Below are 24,948 nucleotides of genomic sequence, written 5' to 3'. Positions count from 1 at the left end.
CAACAAACCATCAAGCAACCTGTCAGCAGTACCCAGAAAAATTGCCGTTTTCATCACCTCCTCTTTGAGACGTTGTGCAGCGTCGCGCAAAGTATACCACTGTTTGTCATTCACAGGCCAGTCAGACTCAGTAGGATATTTTTGATTACAACCCTCAGTCGCCAATTGAAGCAAAGAAATTTGACCACCAACATTAAAGTTACGAAAATGATCCTGTACAGTAGAATCCGAACTCAAGGAACAAAACTTCAAACAATCGCCAGCATCCAACATAATGCCAGCAGCGCCCAGTTCATAAAGGCGCACCATCCATGTGAGTAAGGTCTCACCAGCTCGCTGCCGAAATCGCTGCAAAATATCACTAATTTCTTGTTGAGTAAAATCCTCCAAAGAGTCTAAAGAAATACCATTCGGAGCATTGGGAACCTGCTGCAACTTCCGTCGAAACACTGGATGCACCGAGACCGCGGGACGAGCATCACAAGGAGCTCGATCAGTACACGTAGAGGAACAATCAGTGCAAGAAGCATCGACCCCACTCGAAGGACGAGCGCAATCACGGGGTGCACCATCAGAGGCGCAAGAAGCAGACTTACAACCACGGCCGGAGCGAGAGGACTCGCGCTTGGCAGACTCCTCACCCGAGGAACAAGAATCACTCGAGTTCCAGATATTACCATCCCATTCATCAGGATTCCAATCTAGTCCGGCTTTCACCACGACCAGACGCACCTTTCGCGTCGAAACCCGACCACGCCGATTCTTGTATTTATAACGAGCAATTCGCACAGCCGCCCTCTCAGCAATAGCTTGGTACGTCTCAAGTTTGTCAGCAAGCAACTTATTTTGACACCGCAACAAAGTATGAGCATTCTGAATCTCAACAAAGTTCGCTTCCACATCCTTATGCAATTTCTGTAACTTCAACAACCTCTCATGCAGAATCCTGTACGCAGACAGAACAATCCAACCTCTGCGCCCCAAAACGGGAATCTCATCACCCTTCGATACGGGTGCCTTCTGTAAACAAGTAATCACATTAGCCGGCTCCGCCAGCTCCAAAAAAGAATTCCAATTCTTACTCAAACCAGTAGAATCAGCCCACTCACGGGCTAAGGCTTCATAAGGCGTTGAATCCCAGCCGGGAATATCAACGGGCAACTTAAAAGTAGATTTCGACTTTCTAGAAAACATCTCGGAAAAGAAAGAAGAAAAAGAAGAAAAAGAAAAGAAAGAAGAAGAAAAACTATACACACAATTATACCACAAATAATATACAAACAAAACCACGCACGCGCCGAAAGCAAACACGATACAACCACAACGCACACAGGTTTCGTAAACGGTTCGTGACGCCAAATGTTCTGCTTGGGTTTTCGGATCAGATAGAACCCGCTCATCAGAGCCTCTCTAACCCAGCCAGAACGTTACCCCCTCCCTAGGGCCTATTCACAATAAGTAACCACATGTACATACCACCTAAGGACAGGGAATTCCTACTATATATACCAAGACCTCTTATAATCGGCGGCCTCGCGATCCCATGCGGATCCAGACCTCTCTGCCCATACGACAGTATCACAAGTGACGGCCTCGCGATCCCATACGAATCCAGACCTCTCTACCCAGACGGCAGTCTCAGACACAAATGGCGGCCTCGCGATCCCATACGAATCCAGACCTCTCTACCCAGACGGCAGTCTCAGACACAAGTGGCGGCCTCGCGATCTCATACGAATCCAGACCTCTCTACCCAGACGGCAGTCTCAGACACAAGTGGCGGCCTCGCGATCCCATACGAATCCAGACCTCTCTACCCAGACGGCAGTCTCAGACACAAGTGGCGGCCTCGCGATCCCATACGAATCCAGACCTCTCTACCCAGACGGCAGTCTCAGACACAAGTGGCGGCCTCGCGATCCCATACGAATCCAGACCTCTCTACCCAGACGGCAGTCTCAGACACAAGTGGCGGCCTCGCGATCCCATACGAATCCAGACCTCTCTACCCAGACGGCAGTCTCAGACACAAGTGGCGGCCTCGCGATCCCATACGGATCCAGACCTCTCTGCCCAGACGGCAGTCTCACAAGTGGCGACAGTTTATCCTATGATTACCATAACATACAAAAAGGGAATCAGTCTCACTATTCATCAGATCACACAAGGACTGCCAGTTCGAGCACAGCTTGTTCTCCGGTTCAAGGGGCTCCTCTCTCCCTTATTCAGTTACCACTTACCTGATCAGGGTTAACATCTGTTCATATAGCCGCAGCTGACTAGAGGAATAGGCTACCCTCTCATACAAGAACACGCAGCACATGTTGGTTCACTACAAACTGGATACTTTATTACTCATTACATACGCAATCACATAACATTACAATATAACACATAACCTGCAAAGAAAAGTGAAAGGTTAAGTTGTACGCTCTAATAAGAAAGGGTCGACATCACCTTAGTAGTGTGTAGCCTGCACTCCGTGGTCATCTAGGTTCCCTTCTCGTCTGTGCCTCGGCTCGCCTGGAAGTCACCCTTCTCCGAGTCACTGGGACCTCTTCCTTATCGGCTACTCTCTCCTTTCTGGGAGAAAGTAGGTCGCACACCGCTCGTCACACCAGCGAGTTACCCCAGAGAACCATGGGAAATGTAGTGGCGACGGCGGGTACGCCTATGCCACACAAAGTCAAAAGTACAGTATGTGTATGCGTTAGCCATCCCTGGACACGTGTTTCGAGGTAGTTGCCTCTCGTCAGCAGGGAGCAGGTCAGTGTAAGGGGGTGCCGCGTGGACTGCCATGTAATTAAAAGCAGGTCAAGTACCTCTCCTGGCGCGCAGGTGCAGACTCAAGGCTCGTCAGCCCGCCAGCCGAAGCCGTTTAAATTGAGAGAAAGTAGGTCGCACACCGCTCGTCACACCAGCGAGTTACCCCAGAGAACCATGGGAAATGTAGTGGCGACGGCGGGTACGCCTATGCCACACAAAGTCAAAAGTACAGTATGTGTATGCGTTAGCCATCCTTGGACACGTGTTTCGAGGTAGTTGCCTCTCGTCAGCAGGGAGCAGGTCAGTGTAAGGGGGTGCCGCGTGGACTGCCATGTAATTAAAAGCAGGTCAAGTACCTCTCCTGGCGCGCAGGTGCAGACTCAAGGCTCGTCAGCCCGCCAGCCGAAGCCGTTTAAATTGAGAGAAAGTAGGTCGCACACCGCTCGTCACACCAGCGAGTTACCCCAGAGAACCATGGGAAATGTAGTGGCGACGGCGGGTACGCCTATGCCACACAAAGTCAAAAGTACAGTATGTGTATGCGTTAGCCATCCCTGGACACGTGTTTCGAGGTAGTTGCCTCTCGTCAGCAGGGAGCAGGTCAGTGTAAGGGGGTGCCGCGTGGACTGCCATGTAATTAAAAGCAGGTCAAGTACCTCTCCTGGCGCGCAGGTGCAGACTCAAGGCTCGTCAGCCCGCCAGCCGAAGCCGTTTAAATTGAGAGAAAGTAGGTCGCACACCGCTCGTCACACCAGCGAGTTACCCCAGAGAACCATGGGAAATGTAGTGGCGACGGCGGGTACGCCTATGCCACACAAAGTCAAAAGTACAGTATGTGTATGCGTTAGCCATCCCTGGACACGTGTTTCGAGGTAGTTGCCTCTCGTCAGCAGGGAGCAGGTCAGTATCGGCTACTCTCTCCTTTCTGGCTATTCTGCTAGGAGAGTATCTGTCTCTCGGTTTTTCTCCGCCTTCAAGATGGCGTCTGTCTCCCCTGGAATAAGTAGAAGCTTTACTGCTAACGGCTAGATGCCGCCTACGGACTAAAACAAGTGCCGTGAAACTGCCTCAGACTTTCACTAATATAGAGGTGCGTTTCCTCATGGAAAATTCCGGCCCGTAACCTGCCGCCCACCAAATTCTTGTACCTCCCCATACCAAGGACACGTTCCCAGCCGGCCGGCCTGATGTAGTGTCTTCGGCATGAAGAAAAATACAATCCTTAGATAAGGGCTGGCCTGAACCGGTTCTCTCCAAGCGAATAACACCTCATAACTAAAACATTACATTTGACCTAGAAGCATCCCAAGCTGCCGGAGCAGAAAGAAAGATGGAGTCTCTCCCGTTTGAGGCCTACCAGGCCTGAATTCAGCACGGCTCCATTAAATACCCTCACTACAGGACAGGTTATCCCTAATACTAACGAATCTATCCCCTAGGCTATGTGCGCAAGCCCTGATCTATGGGGAAGAGCACAGGATCATGTCGAAGTGCCTAGTAAATAGGCTCCATTCACTACTCTAACCCTTAGACTTGGATGGTAAGAGACTGAAGTCACATTCAATCACCCTTCAACACAAGAAGGCCGGGAAAATCGAGCAGTACAGGGGTAGATCCCTCGCCCATCTGATTCTTAAATTGTGGAACGATCCTCCCCTTGAACTGAGAGTATTGCAAAATGAACTGGCCTTCAGAAAGAAGCTGAAGACTTGGCTGTTTCCCCTCTCTCATTAAGTGGACTACACTCCCACCACAGCACTTGGTCAGAGCGGGAAGCCTTCGGGTAACCAGGCGCTCTATAAATCCCAAAATCAAAACATGAAATCAAACATTCCAACCCCTCATGTAACTAGGACACGTTCCCTGGTTACCATGGCACTGCAGAACAGCAAACTACAGATGCCACACACATCCCCTCTTTACCCCCCAAAAATCCAGTGTATACAAAAGAAAGAAAGATAGAATCAAGAGTGAAGAGAGAATAGAAAAGGAGAGAAGAGAAAAACAAACAAAAACAACAAAACCCAAAATACTTTGCACTTACAATCTATTGTACAAAGTCCTTCGCACTAACCATTTACTGTACAAAGTCCTTCAAAAAGGATGGTTTCTTGCTAACCCTAGAGGACAATCTAGGAATGACAAACGGACCATGGTTGTCGTTACCTTTTACAGAGGGATCAGAGAGACACATAGGCCCATTTTATGGAACAACTCTTCCCAGGTTCCAAATGCGGTGATCTTGAGTTTTAATTGTTTTCTTAAACACTTTGATTACTCGAATGGGTTTGGAAAACTTCGAACTGAATCCAGGCTGTTTTATGACCACCATGTCGCCAACAGCAACCACAGTATCCTCAGTGGCCTTTCTAGAATTAAAATAAGATTTCCTTGCTACGATTTTTCCAACCTCTTTTTCACGTCACTCAGTGCGTACTTTCTTAGTTGCAGACCCTTCCAAGTCTCTTACCCATAATGGCTCCACTAGAGTACAAGGAGATCTGCCTCTAAACAAAACCAAAGGAGATTTCCCATTTATACTGTGAGAAGTCAACCTATAAATCTCCACCTTCGTGACTTTCTTCTTCTAATTGAGACCAAGGCAATGACCTCTTTCAAAACTCTGTTAAACCTTCCACCATGCCATTGGTTTCAGGATGATAGAGGGAACACTTCTTGTGCTTGATACCATGATTCTTTAAGAAAGTTTCCATTCTTTTTTTTTTTTTTATTTACTTGAGTTTTATATAGCGCTGGCTAGACCCGGAGGAATCAGAGCGCTTTACAGGAGGAGAGTTAAATAGGTTACAAATTACACATTGTTACAGAAAGTACAACAGTTACAAGTTACATTCTTAGGTTAATGGCGAGTAGAGGGGTAAGGGGGTAATGAAAAGGGTGAGGGGAGGGAGAATTAAGAGGAGCATAGGCATAAGGATAGACAAAGCAGGCAGGTGGAGAGGAATTCAGGGGTGAGAGGAAAGGAAAAGGGGAGGTAGACAAAGAATGAAGGAGGGAAGCCGAGGTGGAGGGGGTAGGGGACACAGCATGGAGACGGGGAAGTAACTGAGTGACGTTCGGCTGGGTGGGACAGGGATCATTCTCAGTCCTCAGTTTTGTGTGATTCCCATTTCTGCGGTGCGGGGTCGCTGAGACTCCTGGGCATAAGATGCTGGATCCTTCCCCAACAAGGAGAGAGGAGTCCTTTGGTCACAGGTACTGTACTCTCTGATGAATGAAGGAGGGAAGAGGTGGGGGAGGGGGTAGGAAACCAAGCAGGAACACAGTGTCAGACGTCCGGAAGGGTAGGAGACGGCTCCGAGTGGTAAGTGGATCAGTCCCAGACCTCCACTATGTGTGACACTGTGGACTCTCTCAGCGGGGTCGCCGAGACTCCAGGGCATAAGATGCTGGATCCTTCCCCAACAAGGGGAGAGGAGTCCTTTGGTCACAGGTACTCTCTGATGAATGAAGGAGGGAAGAGGTGGGGGAGAGGGTAGGAAACCCAGCAGGAACACAGTGTCCGACATCCGGAAGGGTAGGAGACGGCTCCGAGTGGTAAGTAGATCAGTCCCAGACCTCCACTATGTGTGACACCCTTGTCACTGTGGACTCTCTCAGAGGGGTCTCTGAGACTCCAGGGCAACGATGCTGGATCCATCCCCAACAAGGGGAGTAGGAGTGCTTTGGACAAGGGCATAGTTATGGGGGCCATTTAAGGCCACAGGGGTGTAGGAGAAAAACAAACAAGGTTGTGTAGGGCTGTACAGGGGAGTCATCCGCAGGATCACGTAGGGAGAGGGCGGGGGAGGGAAAGGAGACACAGCGGAGAGACGAGGAAAAACAATGTCCAATGTCTGGCAGGGTAGGTGACAGCTAAAGGGGTGAAACCAAAGTCAATCTCCTCTGTAGCTGCCAATACAGCTCCACCAGGCACCAGCCATGTTGCTCGGGCATCCCGGTCAGTATAACATATAAGGTTTCTGTCAGAGGGCATTGTCAAAAATTCCATCAGCCATACCAGGCTCAGGTGGTATTGGGGAACGCCGCCCGCCTCAACCTCCAGCTATCCGGTACTCCTCTCTCACTAGCTGGATGAAGCTCACTCAGCGGGAGGAGCATGCAGACTCTGTCCCCCATTTCAGCGGTATGGCATAAACTCTGCAGGCCAGTCTACCAAGAAACTGGCAGTGTAGATGAAAGGGACTCCCAGCCTAGAGCAACAGAGAGTGAAAACACCCGGTATCAATACCACAGCACCACCAGATGGCCACAGCCCAGATTGAAAGCGCCAAGAACAGACAGGCATCCCTCTCATAAAGATGGCCGTGGATGAGAAATCAGTCATTCGGTGAAGACCCTGATGTAAGCGCCAAAACCTCGCTCCGGGCGCCATTTTAGGGTCAGGCAATGCCCTTGCCTGACCCACCTTCAAGTAACTCTGCCAAATTGTCCTCCCAGGGAGAGACCCCACTTGTGACTAACCCCAGGATCACCTCAGCTGGACAGTAAAGTGGGCCCCAGAGCTTCGCTCACCACCCGGTCGCGCTGACTGCGTCGGGGAGATCACACGTTGCGGCTTCAATCTCTGTGCGTCTTCGTCCCTGGCATCATAGGGGGAATTCATCATGAGCATGGGAGACTATACCCCGGCTATCTAACAGCCTCTGTGGAGATAGGGAAACTGCTTCCTTAGTCGCTGCATACAAAGCAGTCTCCACGGGTCAGTGCTGGTTGTAGGAATCCCACTGGATTAGACGTCCGCAGCGCCATCTTGTTCCCCCTGCAGTCCAGGCGGCAGATACTTTGGCTGTGCTCGATCGGAGGACGTGATCGGAGGAAAGCGAAAACAGGTCTCCAGGTGAGCCGGCCGCTTTTTCGGTTGCGGAAACTTGGTTAAGGGTGGGAAAACAGTGCGGTAGAACGCCGTAAAGGTGGCTGGAAAGAAAATTTGCAATGGAGCAGTAGCTCCGCGCGGCCATGATGGGAGCTGGCTCCTCCTCCCTACCTTCATTCCATCTCTTGTGAAACCAATTGAACACCATTGTCAGTTAAGATGGTGTTTGGGTAACCTTCCCTAGCCATGAGGTTCTCTAAAACTCAATCACGTTTTTAGTTTCAATCCCACTCGTGAAGCAAACTTCAGGCCATCTCAAAAACATGTCTATGACAAATAGCTGTTGCCCTTCAGAATGAATGAGGCCAAGAATATCCAAGGGTATTTCCTTCCACGGTCCACAAGGTAATTCTCCTACCACCATGGGTTGTACTCTCACAACTTTCGACTTCCCGCACAATGCACATGCCAAACAATCTCTAACCAGACTTTCTACTTGCATGTCCATCCCAGGACACCAATAAGAGGAGCGAAGCCTCTCCTTTGTTTTGAACATCTCTAAATGAGAAATATGCACCAAATCAATCAAGCTACTGCGGAGCTTAAGAGGGGGTACCAATCTTGTCCCACAAACAAAAAGATCACTACACACCCCCAACTCATCTTTCACACCCCAAAATTTCCCAGCTTCCTCAGAGGCCTGCTTTTTGGAATGTCACCCTTTATTGACCAGAAGCAAAACTTCAGAAAGCACCGGATCAATTAATCAATCAGGGGTTTATATAGTGCGCTACTCACCCGTGAGGGTCTCAATGCGCGTGGGGGGAGAGGGGAAGCTCTGGATCAGTCGAAGAGCCAGGTCTCGAGGTCCTTCCTGAAGGTGTGCAGGGTTGGATAGCATCTGATGTTCACGGGGAGCTTGTTACAGGACTTGGCTGCGATGTAGGAGAAGGCTCTACTGCCTGTTCTACTTCTGCGGATGCGGGGGACTTCTGCCAGGGCGAGGTCGGCAGAGCGGAGGTTCCTCTTGGGTACGTGTAAGGATAGTCTCTCGTTGAGGTATTTGGGTCCGATGTTGTTGAGGGATTTGTAGGCATGGTTGAGGAGTTTGAAGGTGACTCTTCTTGACAGGGAGCCAATGGAGGTCTCGTAGGTGTTGGGTCATGTGTTCGCGGTGTGGAGTCCCGAGGACGCTTCTGGCGGTTCGCTCTTTGGATGGTCTGGAGCCTGTGTAGGAGAGATCTGTTGATTCCAGCGTATAGGGCGTTGCCATAGTCCAGTCTGCTGGCTATGAGCGCGTGGTTGACGGTCTTTCTGCAGTCGGGGGATCCATTTGAAGGTCTTGTGGAGGATGCGCAGGCAGTTGAAGCTGGTAGAAGCGACGGCGTTGACCTGGCGGTTCATGGAGAGGGAAGAGTCGAGGATGATGCGGAGGTTGTGTGCGTGCTCTGTAGGAGTGGGAGGGTTTCCGAGGGCGGGGGGCCACCAGGACTTGTCCCAGGCGGAGTTGCAGGGTCCAAGGATGAGAACCTCTGTTTTCTCTGAGTTGAGCTTAAGGCAGCCGTCGTTCATCCAGGTTGCCACGTTCTTCATTCCCTCCTGGAAGCAGAGTCTGGTGTCTTCGGGATTCTTCGTGAGTGAGAGGATGAGCTGGGTGTCGTCTGTGTAGGATACGATGCTGAGCCCATGCTGTCTGATGATGGCGGCGAGGGGGGCCATGTAGATGTTGAAGAGCGTGGGGCTTAGTGATGAGCCTTGGGGCACTCCGCAGTTGATGTTGGTGGGTTTGGAGAGGAGGGGAGGGAGTCTGATCCTCTAGGTTCTGAAGTTTGAAGTTTATTGGTTTATATAGCGCTGAATCACCCCAAGGGGGTATCTCTGTGCTGGGACGGTAGTCTAAACAGCCAGAACAGAGAGCTAGAAAAGGTGGGTTTTAAGAAGTTTCCTGAACTGAGAAAAGTTCGAACAGTTGCGAAGCTGAAGAGGCAGCTCATTCCAAAAAGCGGGGGGAAGATTAGTGAAAGCTTTGCCACCACTGCGCGCTTTTTTAATTCTGGGGGTGCATAGTAGGAGTTTAGAACCAGATCTGAGAGAACGTGAGGGGGTGTCCTCGATTAGCTTATTAGAAAGATAGGAAGGACCTAAGTCATTTAGGGCCTTGAAGACAGTGCAGCCAATCTTGAATTTCACCCGCTTTCTCACGGGGAGCCAGTGGTTTTTTGAGAAGAGGAATAGAAGAAGTTCTAGGTGGGGCGCCTGCTACAAGGCGAGCGGCCGTGTTCTGCACTACTTGTAACTTGTTACGGGAGGCTTCATTGGCCGATAGAAGCAAAGCGTTACAATAGTCCAGTCTACTTAGTATCAGGGCGTGCATCAGCGTTTTAGTGGATGGGGGTAGCAGGGGAAAGATCCTTCTAAGAACACCTAGAATATAGTAGCAGGTGCCAGCAGTGGTGATGGCATGAGCATCTAGAGTGAGGTTCTGATCGATTCTGATACCTAGGTTCTTGACCACTTCCTTAGGCGACGGGGCATTACTCAGCTCCTCAGGCCACCAGCTGGGCGACCAGCATATGGCAGCTCCTCCAAACTGCCAGAGAGAAAGGATCGGAGCCGGTCAAGGGCGGCTCCTTGTATCCCAGCGTCGTGAAGTCTGGCTGCGAGGGTGCAATGGGAGACGGTGTCGAAGGCTGCAGAGAGGTCTAGAAGGATGAGGGCCGCGGTGTGTCCTTGGTTGAGTAGCAGGCGCATGTCATCTGTGACGGCGAGGAGAGCGGTCTCGGTGCAGTGGTTGCTGCGGAATCCGGACTGGGAGGCGTCTAGGATGGAGTTCTATTCGATGAAGGTGGTCAGCTGAGTGTTCACAAGTCTCTCTGACTTTGGCTGCGGAAGGGAGGAGAGAGATGGGCCAGTAGTTTTTAAGGTCCGTTGGGTCGGCCGTGGGCTTCTTGAGGAGGGGTTTAACTGCCGCCCACTTCCAGTTGTCTGGGAAGATGCCGGACGTGAAGGAGGCGTTGATGGTCCGTCTAAGTTCTGGTGCAATGGCTACAAGTCACAGTGTCCATATCCTGCATCTCTGTTTTATCTCTTATCCCAGTCCTCTTTCACTGGGTTTACTTCAGCCAGATATAATGAAAATGGTTCCCTTACAAAATCTTGGGAGGTTAAGCGAGGGGTGAGACAGGGATGTATTTTTGTCCCTCTCTTATTTACCTAATACATTAACAATCTGTGGGCTGCCCTGTCAACTGCTGTCAAAGACATCCCTAGAGCAGGCTCTAAACCCATCCCTGCTCTCTTATATGCAGATAATGCAGTTTTACTTACTAGGACACCAATGGGGCTGCAACGACTTGTAAATACTTTTATTGATTTTATGGTTTCACTTGACCTCTCTATTAACTTTTCTGAGTCCCATATAATGTCAACTGATAACACAAAGAGTACGCTTATTTGTAAAGGTGGAGAACTGACAAATGTTGCTACATTTCCTTATTTGGGTATTCGGTTTGATGAAAAGGGATCATGGGTGGCTCAGCGAATACTCAAGAAAAACACCCTGTCTAGAGCAGCAGGAGCGACTATGGACTTTGTCAGGAGACTGGGGAGTAAACCATTACGACCACTATTGAAGGTCTATAACGAGAAACGAGGTCTATAACGAGGCCGGCGATCTGCAAGGGGCAAAAAATAAATATCTGCAGAAAACATTAGCTGTACCCCCAGCACCTCTTCTTATATGGTGCACGAGGAACTAGGGCAGGGTTACATTTCTGACCGTATAGCAGTGGACCCTTAATATGGTTGTTAAAAACATGGTGTAGCCCCACTCCTTCTTTGGACCAATTCATTTTAGAAGATTGTATGAGGCGAGATAGAGCTGGTGATGTCCCCGGCTAGGTTACATCTCTCAGCAGCTAGCGAAAATAGGGCACCCTGAGCTCTTTACACATCCCAGACAAATGCACCCTGGAGAGCTGATAGATATCAAAAGACAATTTCTAAACAGGAGGATGGTGGAAAGGGAAAATAGCGAACTTAATAAACCCACGATAAGACAACATATAATATTAAGTCATAGGACCCTAGAACAACCCTTTTTGTCTTATATTAAAAGTTTTCACTATCGTTTTCAGATTTAGGTTTAATGACATCCACTGCGGTCTCGCGGTCCCCGAGGGTTTGTCTAAGCCAGGGGCCCCAGAGCCCTGCTCTTGTGATGACTTCTCGGACCAAGATCTTTTACATTTTATGTTTCATTGTGGTTTTTAGAACGATCCCTGGATACAATATATCCTACAACTTTAAAAAAAAAATCCTTTTGCACAAGTGAGACCAGCTCTGATGCATCTGCAAACGTTGCCCTCAGCTTTGATATGTTGTGGGGTTACGAGTTTTTTAGCAGGAGCCTTACGACGAAGGAAACTTTTGATCATGCACTGAACCGGGATTAGAAATGTCATGTTCTAGCGGGCATTGTTTTTAATTACGTGTTCGTACTGTAGAAAATGTACTTTATCTAGGTCTATGACGGTGCAGTAGTCCTAGCTCGATAATTGAAACATATATTAGGGCTTAGAAACCTATACATGGCAATTGCCATGTATAGGTCCAATATGAAATATTGGACCTGCCCTTTTAATATGCATTGCATAGTTTTTATCCTTGGTGTGTGTAAATGTGCTTTTATAGTCAAAAATGGCCAAATAAAGTTTTATTTGACTTGACACTGGGTTTACTTCTAACCAACACATTACTTTGTGTATGTTTTGTGGTGGGTTCAGAGAGGTGTGGAGGCATGCATCGCTCCCACTAGATCCGGCTTACAATGTTGGCACTTTCTTGCACTAATGAAGGTTTGTGATCTTCATGGTCTCTAGATTTAGAACCTTTTCTTACCTTCAATAACTCCACATCCTGCTGCTGACACTTCAGTTCAATCTCGGTAATCCAGCTTCTGAGGACAAATTGCTGTTCTTCTAATTTTGTTACTGTCTCCTTGGTGCTCTGCAGACTTTTCTTCTCTTCTTCCTCCAGGTTGCTGAGGTGACGACATTGTTCCTGCTCCAAAAACTGCTGGAGCTTCTCAAACTCATTAGTGATTTGCTCTCTCTGGCTCTTGAATTTGGCCTAAAACATAAAAAGAAATCATATGTTTACGATGCTCCCACCTCAGAAAGATGCACTAGGCTTATCAAGGACTCTGGGGCTGACATAGGTTTTCTTGTCATTCACTGGGTGATTGAGGCCCATCATATATGTTATAGGAGAGACAGGGGTGTCCGGTAGGACAGCAGAAGGCATAGAATTAGTTTGTTTCCTGACATGGACATTCCCTGTACTACTATTTGATGTCTTTGTGGAGCAAAGACAGAGCTGTGTTGTCTGAGAGAGAATGGAAGGACTGTATGTCAAGCTTCAATCGCAAGCTTTATGGGTAAGTTGTAATTGTGCCACAGCACTGACCCTTTGTCTTGAGTTGCACGGTGGCAACACAGGGATCAGATGCTGATCTTAGGGTGCGGTACGTTGTCTATTTGGGGAAGAGGTTGAGATCATGGGAGATGCTGCAGCTTTGTAGCCAATAAAGGACCTTTAGCTTCAGCATCTGTTGATTGGAATACGGAAGACAGATGTGGTGCTAGGGCTGGAGACAGCAGATGTCTATGCAGAGAAGGGTACTCCTTGTGTAACCTACAATGGCATGTTGTGGGAGACCCAAGAGCAATGGAGGAGAGACTTAACGGGACACTGCTTGGAAGTGGAGGAGGTGGGATTCGATTGAAATCCCACGATTTGGCATCGAGCTAGAGCTGGGTCTGAAAGTCTGGAGAGAGATTTCCCACCCACAGAATGTATGAAGCAAAGGCAGTCTGGTCCATCCAACAAGAGTACGAATAATGGAAAAGGAAAGAGTCCTTTTAGGGAGAGGGACATTTGGCGTTCATCAACATACATGATGCTCAGCAGTACTGCTCTTGATACACACTTTACAGTACATGTTACATGCAATACAAACTGACTCGCGAATGCAATCGGTTTCCTAAAAACCTCACAGCCTATGTATTTGCACAAAGCCACGCCTGGAAAAACCCCAGATCAAATAGTAAACAAAATATATCTAACCACTTGGGCTACAAAATGAACCCCCTAAACATCCATCCACAAATCTATGTGACAGACAAACCTGAGCACTTGCTACTTGAGGCAGGAATTAACAAATCTAATAGGTCCTGCACCGTAAAAGAGGGTGTGTACTATATGTTCATGCTCAGCTTACAATAAAGGCCTTCAGGTCCCATATCAAGGAGCTTAAATCACAGCAGGGAGGAGTCTCTTTATCATTTAGGTTAAGCACCTCACTCCTTCCTCGGCACCATCTAGAATCTTGCTCCTGCATGGAGCAGCGCAGGCAGTGCCGTGCTGACTCTATCCTCCACCACTCCCTCCTGCATTCAAAAAGTCAGTAGAAGACACAAGAGAACTGTTGTGTTTTACGCAGCTACTGCTTGCCGCAGTCCTTTGCCTGTACTGCTGGAATACAAAGTCTTCATGCGTAAAACTCCAAAACCTCTGTCAGTCTAACTTTCACGCAGTCAGGGTGGGCCACAATACGTCTGGTGAGGCTGGGCAGTGATCATGGGTCACTCAAGGTCTTATAGTTTGGTAAACTTAATGTGTTCGAGGCCCGGATGGATCAACTATAATATCCACCCAAAGAACAGCAGGTCAAGGTGCTGTGCCACAGACGTGGTGAAACTATGAGGTTATCACGTGCAACGTCTCCGTTAGTTCATCGACCTGTGTGAAAAATTATGTGGACATCATCTGTACGTGCACTGTGAGTAAGATGCAATCAATTATAGAGCAGTCCAGAGTATGTAAGTATCGGAAGAACATAGCAAACACAAGGAGATGATGGACGGAGCACTGAATCTTTTCAGACACTCAACTCCAGTTTCAGATCTGGGTTGAATCCATCATCATTCTTTAGCTCACTTCGCCACCCCAGTTCAGACCAAACCATATGCAAATCAGTCATGACCCTGTTCCTCCTGCACGCCTTTTTTTTTTAAAGCCCCCCCCAGGTGGGCCATATTCGGGGAGCACGAAGCAGGGGGGCTCTTGGGGCCCCTCTCGGACCACTACCTCCCCTGGGCTGTAAACAGCGGGGGACCCGCTTGGGACCCTGCAGCCTAGCCTTTAAATTAAAAAAATATTTAAAAAAGAAAGGCTGGGGGGGGGGGGAAGGGGTCCCTGGGGCCGAAATAATATAAAAAATAAACAAAAGGGGCTGGCTGTTATGTGAACAAGTTGACTTTGTCTTTGTTAAGGACAACTTGTTCTTGTCCCTTGCTTCCGTTTTGGAGTACAAATGTATTTTTGTGCTCACGCTCAGGAGCACAAATCTATTCTTTTGAAGTATGTCTCCGGTTCCGTGTCCATGGCCTGGGTGTTCTGATCAAACAGTTTCTGTTGGAGCAGTGACACCGGGGACATCGGAAGAGCGGTCGTGGGCTCATTACTCTCAAGCTTACTACTCACTTGTGGCTGGAGATTATATTTATTCTACCGCAACACAAGCCCTTGTGGATGAGGCCCAAAATGGTCCAGGGAAAGGGTGCCACATGGCCCCTCTTCCTAAAAAATTGAACTAGAAAAGAAAAAAAAAGCCCCGCCTCCTTTCTCCACCACTCGGCAAACGCTACTCCTGGTGCGCTCATGGTTGGGGGTGAAGTCCCCTTGGCTGCTGAGGGTCCTTAGGGGCCAACCAGTCCTCCAGTTACCTCCAGTAAGCCCAACACAGTGGGATTGCTGAGAGGTGGTTGAAGGCCACGCCCCCTTTATCCATAACTCCGCAAACGTACCTCTCGGAGGAGGAACAATCTGTTTCTTAAACAAATTTGATCTTCACATGTGAGCTCTGAAGAGACCTGCCCAGAGCCCTTAAGTTCATTATCCAGGCTTTTGAAAGGGGACCGCCCTTCCTTTATGAATTTCAACACTTTGTGCAACACCACAGGAAGTTGCAATACTCCATTCTTCCTCGGTGATATATTGCTTTTATTCAGGAATTGCATCAATCACAGCCACCGCAGTCAAACAAATCCGGATCAGGGAAAGGTAAGCGAGAAAGGTAATCTACCCTAAAGCTTTTCCATCTTCAATATATTTAACGTACAGATCATATTCCTGTACCAAACATACCAAACTTGCAGAAGCCTTGCCCAAGCCATTTCCATTCAAAAAATACACCAAAGGCTTATGATTCATAAACACATCAATTGTCCTACCCCAAATGTACATCTGCTCCGCCCACACACAAGCAGAGGCTTCACGTTTGATAGTATTGCAGTTGACTTCTGCATCTTTGAGTGTTCTATACACAAAGGCAACTATCATTTCTCTGCCATTCACAGTTTGCTTAAACACTGCACCTATTCCCTTCAAACTCACATCAACTGTAATAAAGGATCTTCCCGTGGGTACATATGGATGAGGTGTGGGTGCATTCACCACCATTGCTTAATGTTTTCTAAAGCTTGGTTAGCTTGACCTGATCTAATTTTGCACCTTTCTGCAGAAGTGACTGCAATGGTTGCACAGTTAAAGCATACCCTTCGACAAAGCCAGCAGAGTATTCACATTATCCCAGAAATGAGTGTAAAGAATCTTTACCACCAGGTGGTGTGCTTTCTGTATAGCTTCTAGATTGCAAAACCTTGGTTTAATACCTTCTTTTGAAATGGTATGTTCCAAATAATCAACCTGTTGAACCAGTAATTTAAATTTTTCAGGTTTGACTGTCATCCTTCATTCCACCAAGCTACCCAACACCTTTTCAAGCATTACCATGTGCTCCTCCAGAGTTTCTGTGAAAACAAGAATGTCATCTTGGAAAGATCGCACCCCTTCCAGATCACCAAACGAAACATCCATCATACGCTGGAATATGCTGGCCGCTAATACTAAGCAAAACGGTAAACGCAAATACTTATAAGCACCGGTGTCACAAACATAGTCAGTTCTTGTGACTTCGTGCTCAAGGGAATATGATGGTATGCGGAATGCAGGTCTATAGTGGAAAAATACTGAGCATCACCAACATTAGCTAAGATCTCCTCAATACTTGGCAGAACGTGACATTCCACCAAGTAGTTCCGATTTAAAGATCTCAGATCCTCATGCATAATTCTCCTGTCCACTTACATGTCAAGACTACTGGGGATACCCATTCTGAGGAGTCAGTAGGTTTGATCACTCCTTCAGCGTATATTTTATATAAAAGAATTTCTAAATCCGTTTTTACACTTAACCGTACTGGTCTAATCTTATGTATATTTGGCACAGCTTTCTCTTTCACCCTAATCTTGTGCTCAAAGCCTTAGATTATACTCATTTCATACGCAAATACATCAGGATACTTAGACATCTCTTTGCACAACATCTTCATCAGGACTCACCACCAAAATGGGAATGTCTCCCAATACAAGGGCATTCTCATGACCTGAAAGGATACTTAACCATGCTAAATCTTTCCATCCCACAATGTAACAACCTCTCACAGACACATACATCTTTGCCCAAATTGTTGTGCCCAAACATCCAAAGTTGCTTCAAAATACCCCAGCATATTAATGTCCTAATCTCCAAACTCTTTGGGGTTAACATCAGTAGATTAAAGCCATGACTTACACCAAAACTGTAGTTTCAGACATAATGGTAACGGTTGCCCCAGACTCTGCCATAAATAACAGTGAACTTCCATCAACAGGTGCTTTACATAATGGTGCCTTAATGTTCTTACTTCTGCTAGAATCTTTCACAGTATCAAATGTCAAAAGAACATTGTCAAATTTTCCTACACACACCTGCGAATACGCACCCACACATTCTTCTCGCAAGGTCACATTACCATTTTCACTTTGGTAGGTACATTTAAAGTGGCTCTACACACTGATTGGAAATGTCCAATCTTCCTCCAATTATTGCATTTCTTATCAACAGCAGGACACAAAATACTGTTACCAATATGACTCCTAGAACCGCACCTATAACTAGTGATTTTGGATTTCCTATGTCTCCCAGTCTTAAGATTCCTTGCACAAACAGAATGTTCTGTAGAAATGCAACTGACGGGAGATAAACCACCTCGATTAGGCAAAGCTTACGATCAAACAATATACCTTTCTATGCTTCTGCTATGTCAATAACTTCTAACAGAGTAGGATTGCTTCATGTCAACAGACATTCCTGTGTTTTCTTATAATAACAGTTAAACACAAACTGTTCTCTTACAGAGATATCTTTGATGGTTTCAAATTCACAGGTAGAGGCTAAGACTTGTAAAGCAACAAAGCCTCCTCCCCCGATTCTTCACTTGACTGTTTCCATTTAAAGGAATGATGCCTCTCCAACAAACATTATATACCTTTCTTAGATCAGAATAAAATATTCTACACTACCTTACTACAAGTACATTGGACTCCTCCGAATATTGTTTCTTCATTCTCTCCTTTGCCTCAATGTAAACATTACAAATACAATTTTCCTCCTTGGGAGCAGCTACTATCAGAAAATGATCAAGGCATTTTGGCCCACAATGCCCAAATGATTAAACAACAAGGCTAATTTCCTTGGAGGCTCATAACCACTTGCATCAATTGCCGTTAAGTAAAAGTTTTAAAAATGCGTAGCCACTCCTTTCATTTAATTTCTGGCTTGCCAGCCCTCTGAAGAAAAGTGCTGCTTTTTTCACCAAATTTGGTAAGGATAACAAGAAAGAAGTAGATGGGGCATGGGCTAACTGGTAAGATAGGATTTTCAGTCCAGTTCTACACTTCTAGTCACGTGGTTGGAAGCACCTATATGACTGAACAAGGCAGGCCGTTTCAAACACATTAACAGTGATACAACGGCACTGTTGATATAGAGTGATCAATTGTTTAAATCCGATTACTGAAAAAATCCAGTCCATGTAAGTAACTTTTCAAAATTGTATACATGATAAGTAATATGAGCGGATGGCTGAGGATTCTGCAATTCCAAATAATAGTACACAATATAATTAGAAATATTTTTCACTGAAATAACAGGTGAGGTGGAGATATGCCGCGATTGCTTACGTTCTGTAAAGAAAAAAGGTAACTACGGCATCTGGGTTTTATGATTGCTCGTCTGCCCTACCTAGCACCCATGGGTGGATTTACAGCACCGGAGGATGGACCCATCCTTTGAAATCCCAGCTCTGCTGGACATCAAAGACAAACTTTGGATGTCATGGTGGTTAAGAACAGTAATGAAGGGAAGTTGCAGTGGAAGCTGGAGCCATGCAGACAGCCCCTGTGACCACGGTCAAATTACACACACAGGAAAATACACCAAATACTAGGGGGAGCTAGACACTGCACGAGACACCACGTTAGTTACTGGTAGCTCGCCCTGGAAGTAGCTCTCTGTGCAGCCCAGGACAGTTAGTAATTCAAAGGGTCTGGCCACTTTAAGGACGGTAATTATTTATAGGGGCGTTTAACTTTATTTACATTCTTAACTCCACATCTAGTTTTTTTGCAGATATATGTAGACATGGAGTTAAGGATAGTAAATCTATACTTACTTACACCTACGTAATTTCATGCTATTGTATTAATCAATATTCTCGATATATGTTGGAATGACAGGTGGTCACTGCTAGTAATCTTGCAAGGTGCGGCCACTATGATGATTGTCTTTGATGTGGTTGATGGAGCAGGTAAAACAAAATGTTGTATACCTCCTCTATTTTGCATGAGACTAATTATGTAATCATTCTAAGAATTAACTTGTACTAATTGGTTTGAAGTGAAAAGAGACTAATCAACATTTACACTTTGATAAACACAAGATACACGAGGGACTAAATGCTAAATTGCATGGCAAAATCATTAAAATAACTAACGATGGTATGCAAGCTAACTCTAGAATGTGGTGAAATAGAGAATTGCACGATTCATGTGGCTTTTGTGATATTTGTGCTTAAAGTGCTGCCGAATGGTGAGTATTATTGCTTTAAATGTTGCTACCTGCTAGGAAATTACTAATATATGGGGAATAGAGTGGGTTTAAACATTAGAATCTTTATTTCTATATTCTAATTACCTTTATGTCTGTTTTTGCTTAAGTTGGCATTCGGGCCTGCTAGGCCGCAGTAATTAAGATGGAGCTCCGGTATGGCCACCGTCATGTGAGCGCGATGACTACTGCACAGAATCGGACGGCTATGGAGATCTTCAAGTGACCCCAACTCCTGTAAGCAGTATGTCCCTTGTCAAGGATAGGAGCATGGAGGGCTGCCAAGTGATGAACAGTATGAACTCTTCAATGAACAAAGCATTATTATAACTCCGGAACGTTTGCCTGTGAACCATGGACGAAAGAATACAATTACGCTTGGCCATGCCAGGTCTCATGGGAAACAAGTCGAACATGAGAAATTCTCGAGAACTTACAAATTGGATTGGATTAGCCAATCGGAACACTTTCTATCCCTAAATTTGTTACATATTGATCTGAAGTAATAGGGTAAAAGGGTATAAGGGTATAAAAGACCTCATTTGCCCAGAGGGGGTGTGGAATTGGGAGGATTGTCTATGGCGTTGAGTCTGCGTTGAACGGATGAAGATTTCCTTGGTTTGCCTTGGGTTTCTTTAAGTTGGGGAAGCTATCCCATCTGATGATTGATTATTGCTGCGTTCGCACAATTTACCTTGGAGATTGTAGTGGGGACTTTGAATATTGCATCCATGCGATTCGAGGGTCACCAATTTTGAGATTGGATAACTATAAATGTAAATGAGATATATATATATATATATATATATATATATATATATATATATATATATATATATATTCACTTAAAAACCATAGGTTTCACACATGTTATAGTTAGCTGGACATTTCACTCGTAAAAAACCATTGAAATTCCCCCGTTATAGTTAGTTCAGATAACTATAACTCGCGCGCCCGCAATCCACTGCTCATGACGTCACATATTACATCACTAATGACATGGTCAGTGGCATCACTCATGACATCACTGATGACATCATCCTTGTGATAGAGTGGCGGTCGCGCGAGTTATAGTTATCTGAACTAACTATAACGGGGGAATTTCAATGGTTTTTTACGAGTGAAATGTCCAGCTAACTATAACATGTGTGAAACCTATGGTTTTTTAAGTGAATTTGCAAGGTTTTTTAAATGCTAATTCCTAACTATAACGTGTGTGAAACCTATGGTTTTTTAAGTGAATTTGTAAGGTTTTTTAAATGCCAAGTTATGTATGTTTTATTATATCTTTTTTTTTTTTAAGGTTTTTCACCGTGCGCGCACCATGCGCGCACCCCGCGAAGTTTTGAAAAAAAAATAAAATGTTTTTTTCACCCTTCGGGGTCCTTCAGGGATCCCCTGACAAAGACTAGTGGGTCAGGAACTCTCTACCCTGCCCCCTTTTCACGTTCTCCACCTTTCTTTTTCACTGTCACACACAAAACACACAAAATGGCGGCCGACACTTCCTGATTTTGACCGATTCGAACGTTGACTGACATGTAACCACCAATCAGAATTATGCTCGAGCACGTTAAGGTGCGCGAGCACGGTGCGCGCACGGTGCACGCCTATAGATATTTATGTACTTTTAATTGCAATTTTCTCAGGAACTACTGAACAGATTGACTCCATATATGCAAGAGGCACATCCCTGACCTGAGGACTACCTCTTTGCCAAATTTCAAGTAATTCTGTTCAGCCGTTCGGGCTGTACCTTCGACTAAAGGTCCTATGGGAAAATGCATGGGGAAAACGCGTTTTGGGACCCCCCTTTTTTCTCAGCCCCCGCTTGACAAATCACCCCGAGACTTTCAGGGTAGGAGCTGAGTGGAGCGCCCCATTAGTTTTGAAAATTTCACGAGGATTTGTCAACCGGCGCCAAAGTTATTCAAAATAGAATTTTCTGATTTCCTATGGAAACTCGGTCCTAACTATAACTATCTACTGGCGACCACCAGTAGATAATATCTATCTATATATATGCTTAGGTTTTAAGGTTTATTGTTCCCGGGAATAAATGGTCAAAATTTAAATACTGTAGAGCCTGAAAGCTAATGTAGAGAAAAATTAATACAGGATAAATGAGACCTGAATTAATAAGAAATGAGTTTGTGATTCTTTAATGGAGTACTGAAAATTAATTAAATGTTTCCTAGGCTTTAACTGTGTTTTAACAGGTTCTAAATCACCATCAACCAGTCCAACTAATTGGTCCGTCGACCAAGTGGTGGAGTGTCTTGATGTTAAGCTCAGGATTTGATAGGCGCAGATGTATATAAGGTAAAGAAATGTAATCCTGATAGATAATAAGGTACCCACCACATTGTCCAGTGCTTTTTCTCCTGTGTGCGGATTCAAGTGAGGCGAGTGCATGTTGGTGTTATGGACCCCACCAATGAATAAGTGTATGAATTAGTGTCTGTGACGACGAGTCTGTGACACAGGGAGAATATGTAAATTTGCCTTTCCCACTGGATCATGGTCACTACTGTAACAATGGCCAAAGCCATTTGCAGCTTGGGAATATTTTCACTGATCAGAAGTAGCTCTTGTTATAGCAAAGGATGGAGACTTCTGCCTTAACAGGTAGTAATGCACTTTAATAATATCCTTGTTACCATCACCCCTTGGACAGTGGTCGCCTCTCCAGAGAAGACATCTAAGGACAAATCAGGATAACAGTTTCTCACCTTTACACAACAGCCGAGAAAAACTCTTGAATACTCCGAGGTCTTAAAGTGACTTTATGCCTTTACATGTGTGCACGCTGCAGGTGATAGTTTCAAAGTACAGTCAAGAAAACCCAAATCTAGGTATGGCAAACACCCCCCCCCCCCCCCCCCCCCCACCCCCAGACACATATTCTTTGGTCTTGCTGTTAACTTGTAAAGCAAGACAATATTTAGAGTGCTTGCTCCAGCTACTGGTCTATCAATTAGTTTTCTCTTACCTCCCGTTGTGTCACTTTCGTCTCCTCTTTGCGATGCAGTTCTAGCGTATTCTCCAGTTCTTTCTTCAAACATGCTAGATAACTTTGAAACTTCTCCTAAAAGAAGAAAGTCTATATTTTCAAAACCGTAAACATATTACGCAACTGCCTACATAGGTTCTCTGGTGTAGGAAGGGGGGTGCGGGCCGCCCAGAGTTTCATCACTGAGGGGGGTGACAAAATGACAAAAATATGTGTTTTAAAATAAAAAGCTCTCTCCCCACCCATTCTCTAGCTCAGTCAACAAATGCAACAAAACGCGGCTGAACTTGAGGCTGTGTAGTGGAGAGCCTCTGGATAAGGAATGGGTGAGGGTGCAATGGGGGGGCGGATGTGACCAGAAATTTTCCGCACCGGGTACCACTTGACCTTGCTACGCCACTGCATAGGTTAAGATACATATTTTATATTTGTCTTTTCAAAAAAGTGTGTTAGTGCCAAAGGTACATGAAGATGCCTTTTGCAGTTATCAGAGCAACACATCTAAAGGCATGCCAGAAGGGTACACTACCTGGGCAGTAACTTTTAAAGCATGCTATTTTGGCAGTACATCTGACATTTTATCTGGGTACAGGATTTTTTTAAGTTACTGGCATGTTCTTAGGTGCCGCACTGTGATGATTTTATATTTCTGGCATACGAATGCAGAAGTTTCTTCTCGCAAATGCACAGAATAAATACAACAGCCTTAGCAGTATCCACCCCTTTAAAAACCTTGAAGCCTAGAAGAAACAAACCCACTGCCCCTTGGTTTTCTGAAAACCCAAGGCAGCAGAAACAAGAACGCAGAAAACAAGACAGACTCTGCGGAAAGGGCTACAATTCCTCTGAAAAAGACAAATATAAGGCCTGCCAAGCCATGTATAAAAACCTTGTGCTTAAAGCAAAGTCAACATATTTTACCCAAAAAATAACTGATGCCAATAATTCTCCAAAAGAGCTTTTTAAGGTTGTGGTTAGTATGGCATCACCTCCCAGGAGTACCCGGAACAACAACTTCCAGGACTTCTGTAATACTTTGGCTCATTTCTTCATGGATAAGAGTAGTCCAAATATACAACATTTTTGGAGAGAAGCAGCAATCTAGGGGCCTATTAGCATAGCGGGCGGATCGCCACCGCCGGGCCGGCGGTGGCGATCCACCCACCAAATTAACCATCTTCTCCCCCCGCCATATTAGTATGGGGAGGGGCATCACGGCGGAAAGACCGTCCGCCGCTTTTCCGCCGGTTGGATTCCCGGCCGGGCGGAAAAGGCCCTCAATATGGTGGTGCATTGTCAGTGCCTTTCCATGGCGGAGACTCTGCCATGGAAAAGAATGCGGAGTCCACTTCGGGGGGGCGTTGTGGGCCCCCGGGGGGGGGGGGGGTGGAGGGCTGCACTTGGGGGGTACCCATGGTACCCCCCAACATTGGCATATACAAGGTGGCAGGCACTGCGCGGTGCCTGTCACGTTGTGCATTCCAATGCACAACATGCATATATTGCATTGCGGCGGGTGCTGCTTACAGCACCGCCCGCCACAATGTAATATATGCGGGATGTCACCGCCAGGGTGGTGGTGGCATCCTAATTTCCATGGCGGGACCGCCGCAACTCTGGAGGTCGGTCCTGTGTACCGTTACGGTGGCCATTGTAATGGACCAGTTAGTCTGGACGATTACCCCCTAAATATGCCTATTCTGGAAAATCCATATTTTTCAAATGTATCCCCTCTAACTCCACAGCAAGTAACTTCGCTTATTAAAACAACTGAATGAGGCTCTCCCTTGGACCCGTGTCCTCCCTCTATCATTAACATGGCTGCGGAAATGGTGTCAGAATACTTGACCATGATTTTTAAAGCTATGTTGTCTTCTGGACTCTTCCTTTGGTCTGGAAAGAGGCCTACACCCATCCTGTGCTAAAAAAGCGCCAATCTCAATTCTGGGGATTCAAACAACTATAGACCTATTTCCCGCCTACCCCAACCTGCCAAGATTATTAAAAAAGCATTGAATCAGCAACTGGGTCAATTCTTATTTCATCATTTGTTGCTAGATACCACTCAATTCGGTTTCGGGAGTGGTCACAGTACCGAAACAGCCCTGATAAAGACTACCAATGAAATCTGAACTAGAGTGGGTGGCGGTAGTCGCGCACCTTTGGTGCTCCTTGACTTATCAGCAGCCTTTGATAAGGTCGACCTCAACATCTCGATCAACTGTCTCAGGGCTGTCGGTATCAAGGGGTCTACCCTCAAACTTCTAGGATCCTTTCTTTC

The 24,948-nt window shown here is 46.2% G+C and overlaps 1 protein-coding gene across 1 annotated transcript in view; it reads right to left on the bottom strand.

Moving 5' to 3' along the window:
• LOC146869449 (E3 ubiquitin-protein ligase TRIM39-like) overlaps positions 1 to 24,948 on the bottom strand; it is a 170,419-nt gene that overhangs the window by 99,165 nt on the left and 46,306 nt on the right. The window contains exons 2-3 of the mRNA XM_085599850.1: positions 22,647 to 22,742; positions 12,503 to 12,733 (exon numbers count right to left, since the gene is read on the bottom strand). Of these exons, the coding sequence (XP_085455976.1) occupies positions 12,503 to 12,733; positions 22,647 to 22,742 (327 nt within the window). The remainder of the gene's footprint in view (positions 1 to 12,502; positions 12,734 to 22,646; positions 22,743 to 24,948) is intronic.

Source organism: Triturus cristatus, chromosome 1_1, assembly GCF_964204655.1.
Source record: "Triturus cristatus chromosome 1_1, aTriCri1.1, whole genome shotgun sequence".
Taxonomy (NCBI): domain Eukaryota; kingdom Metazoa; phylum Chordata; class Amphibia; order Caudata; family Salamandridae; genus Triturus; species Triturus cristatus.
This window is presented reverse-complemented; position numbering and strand designations above follow the sequence as displayed.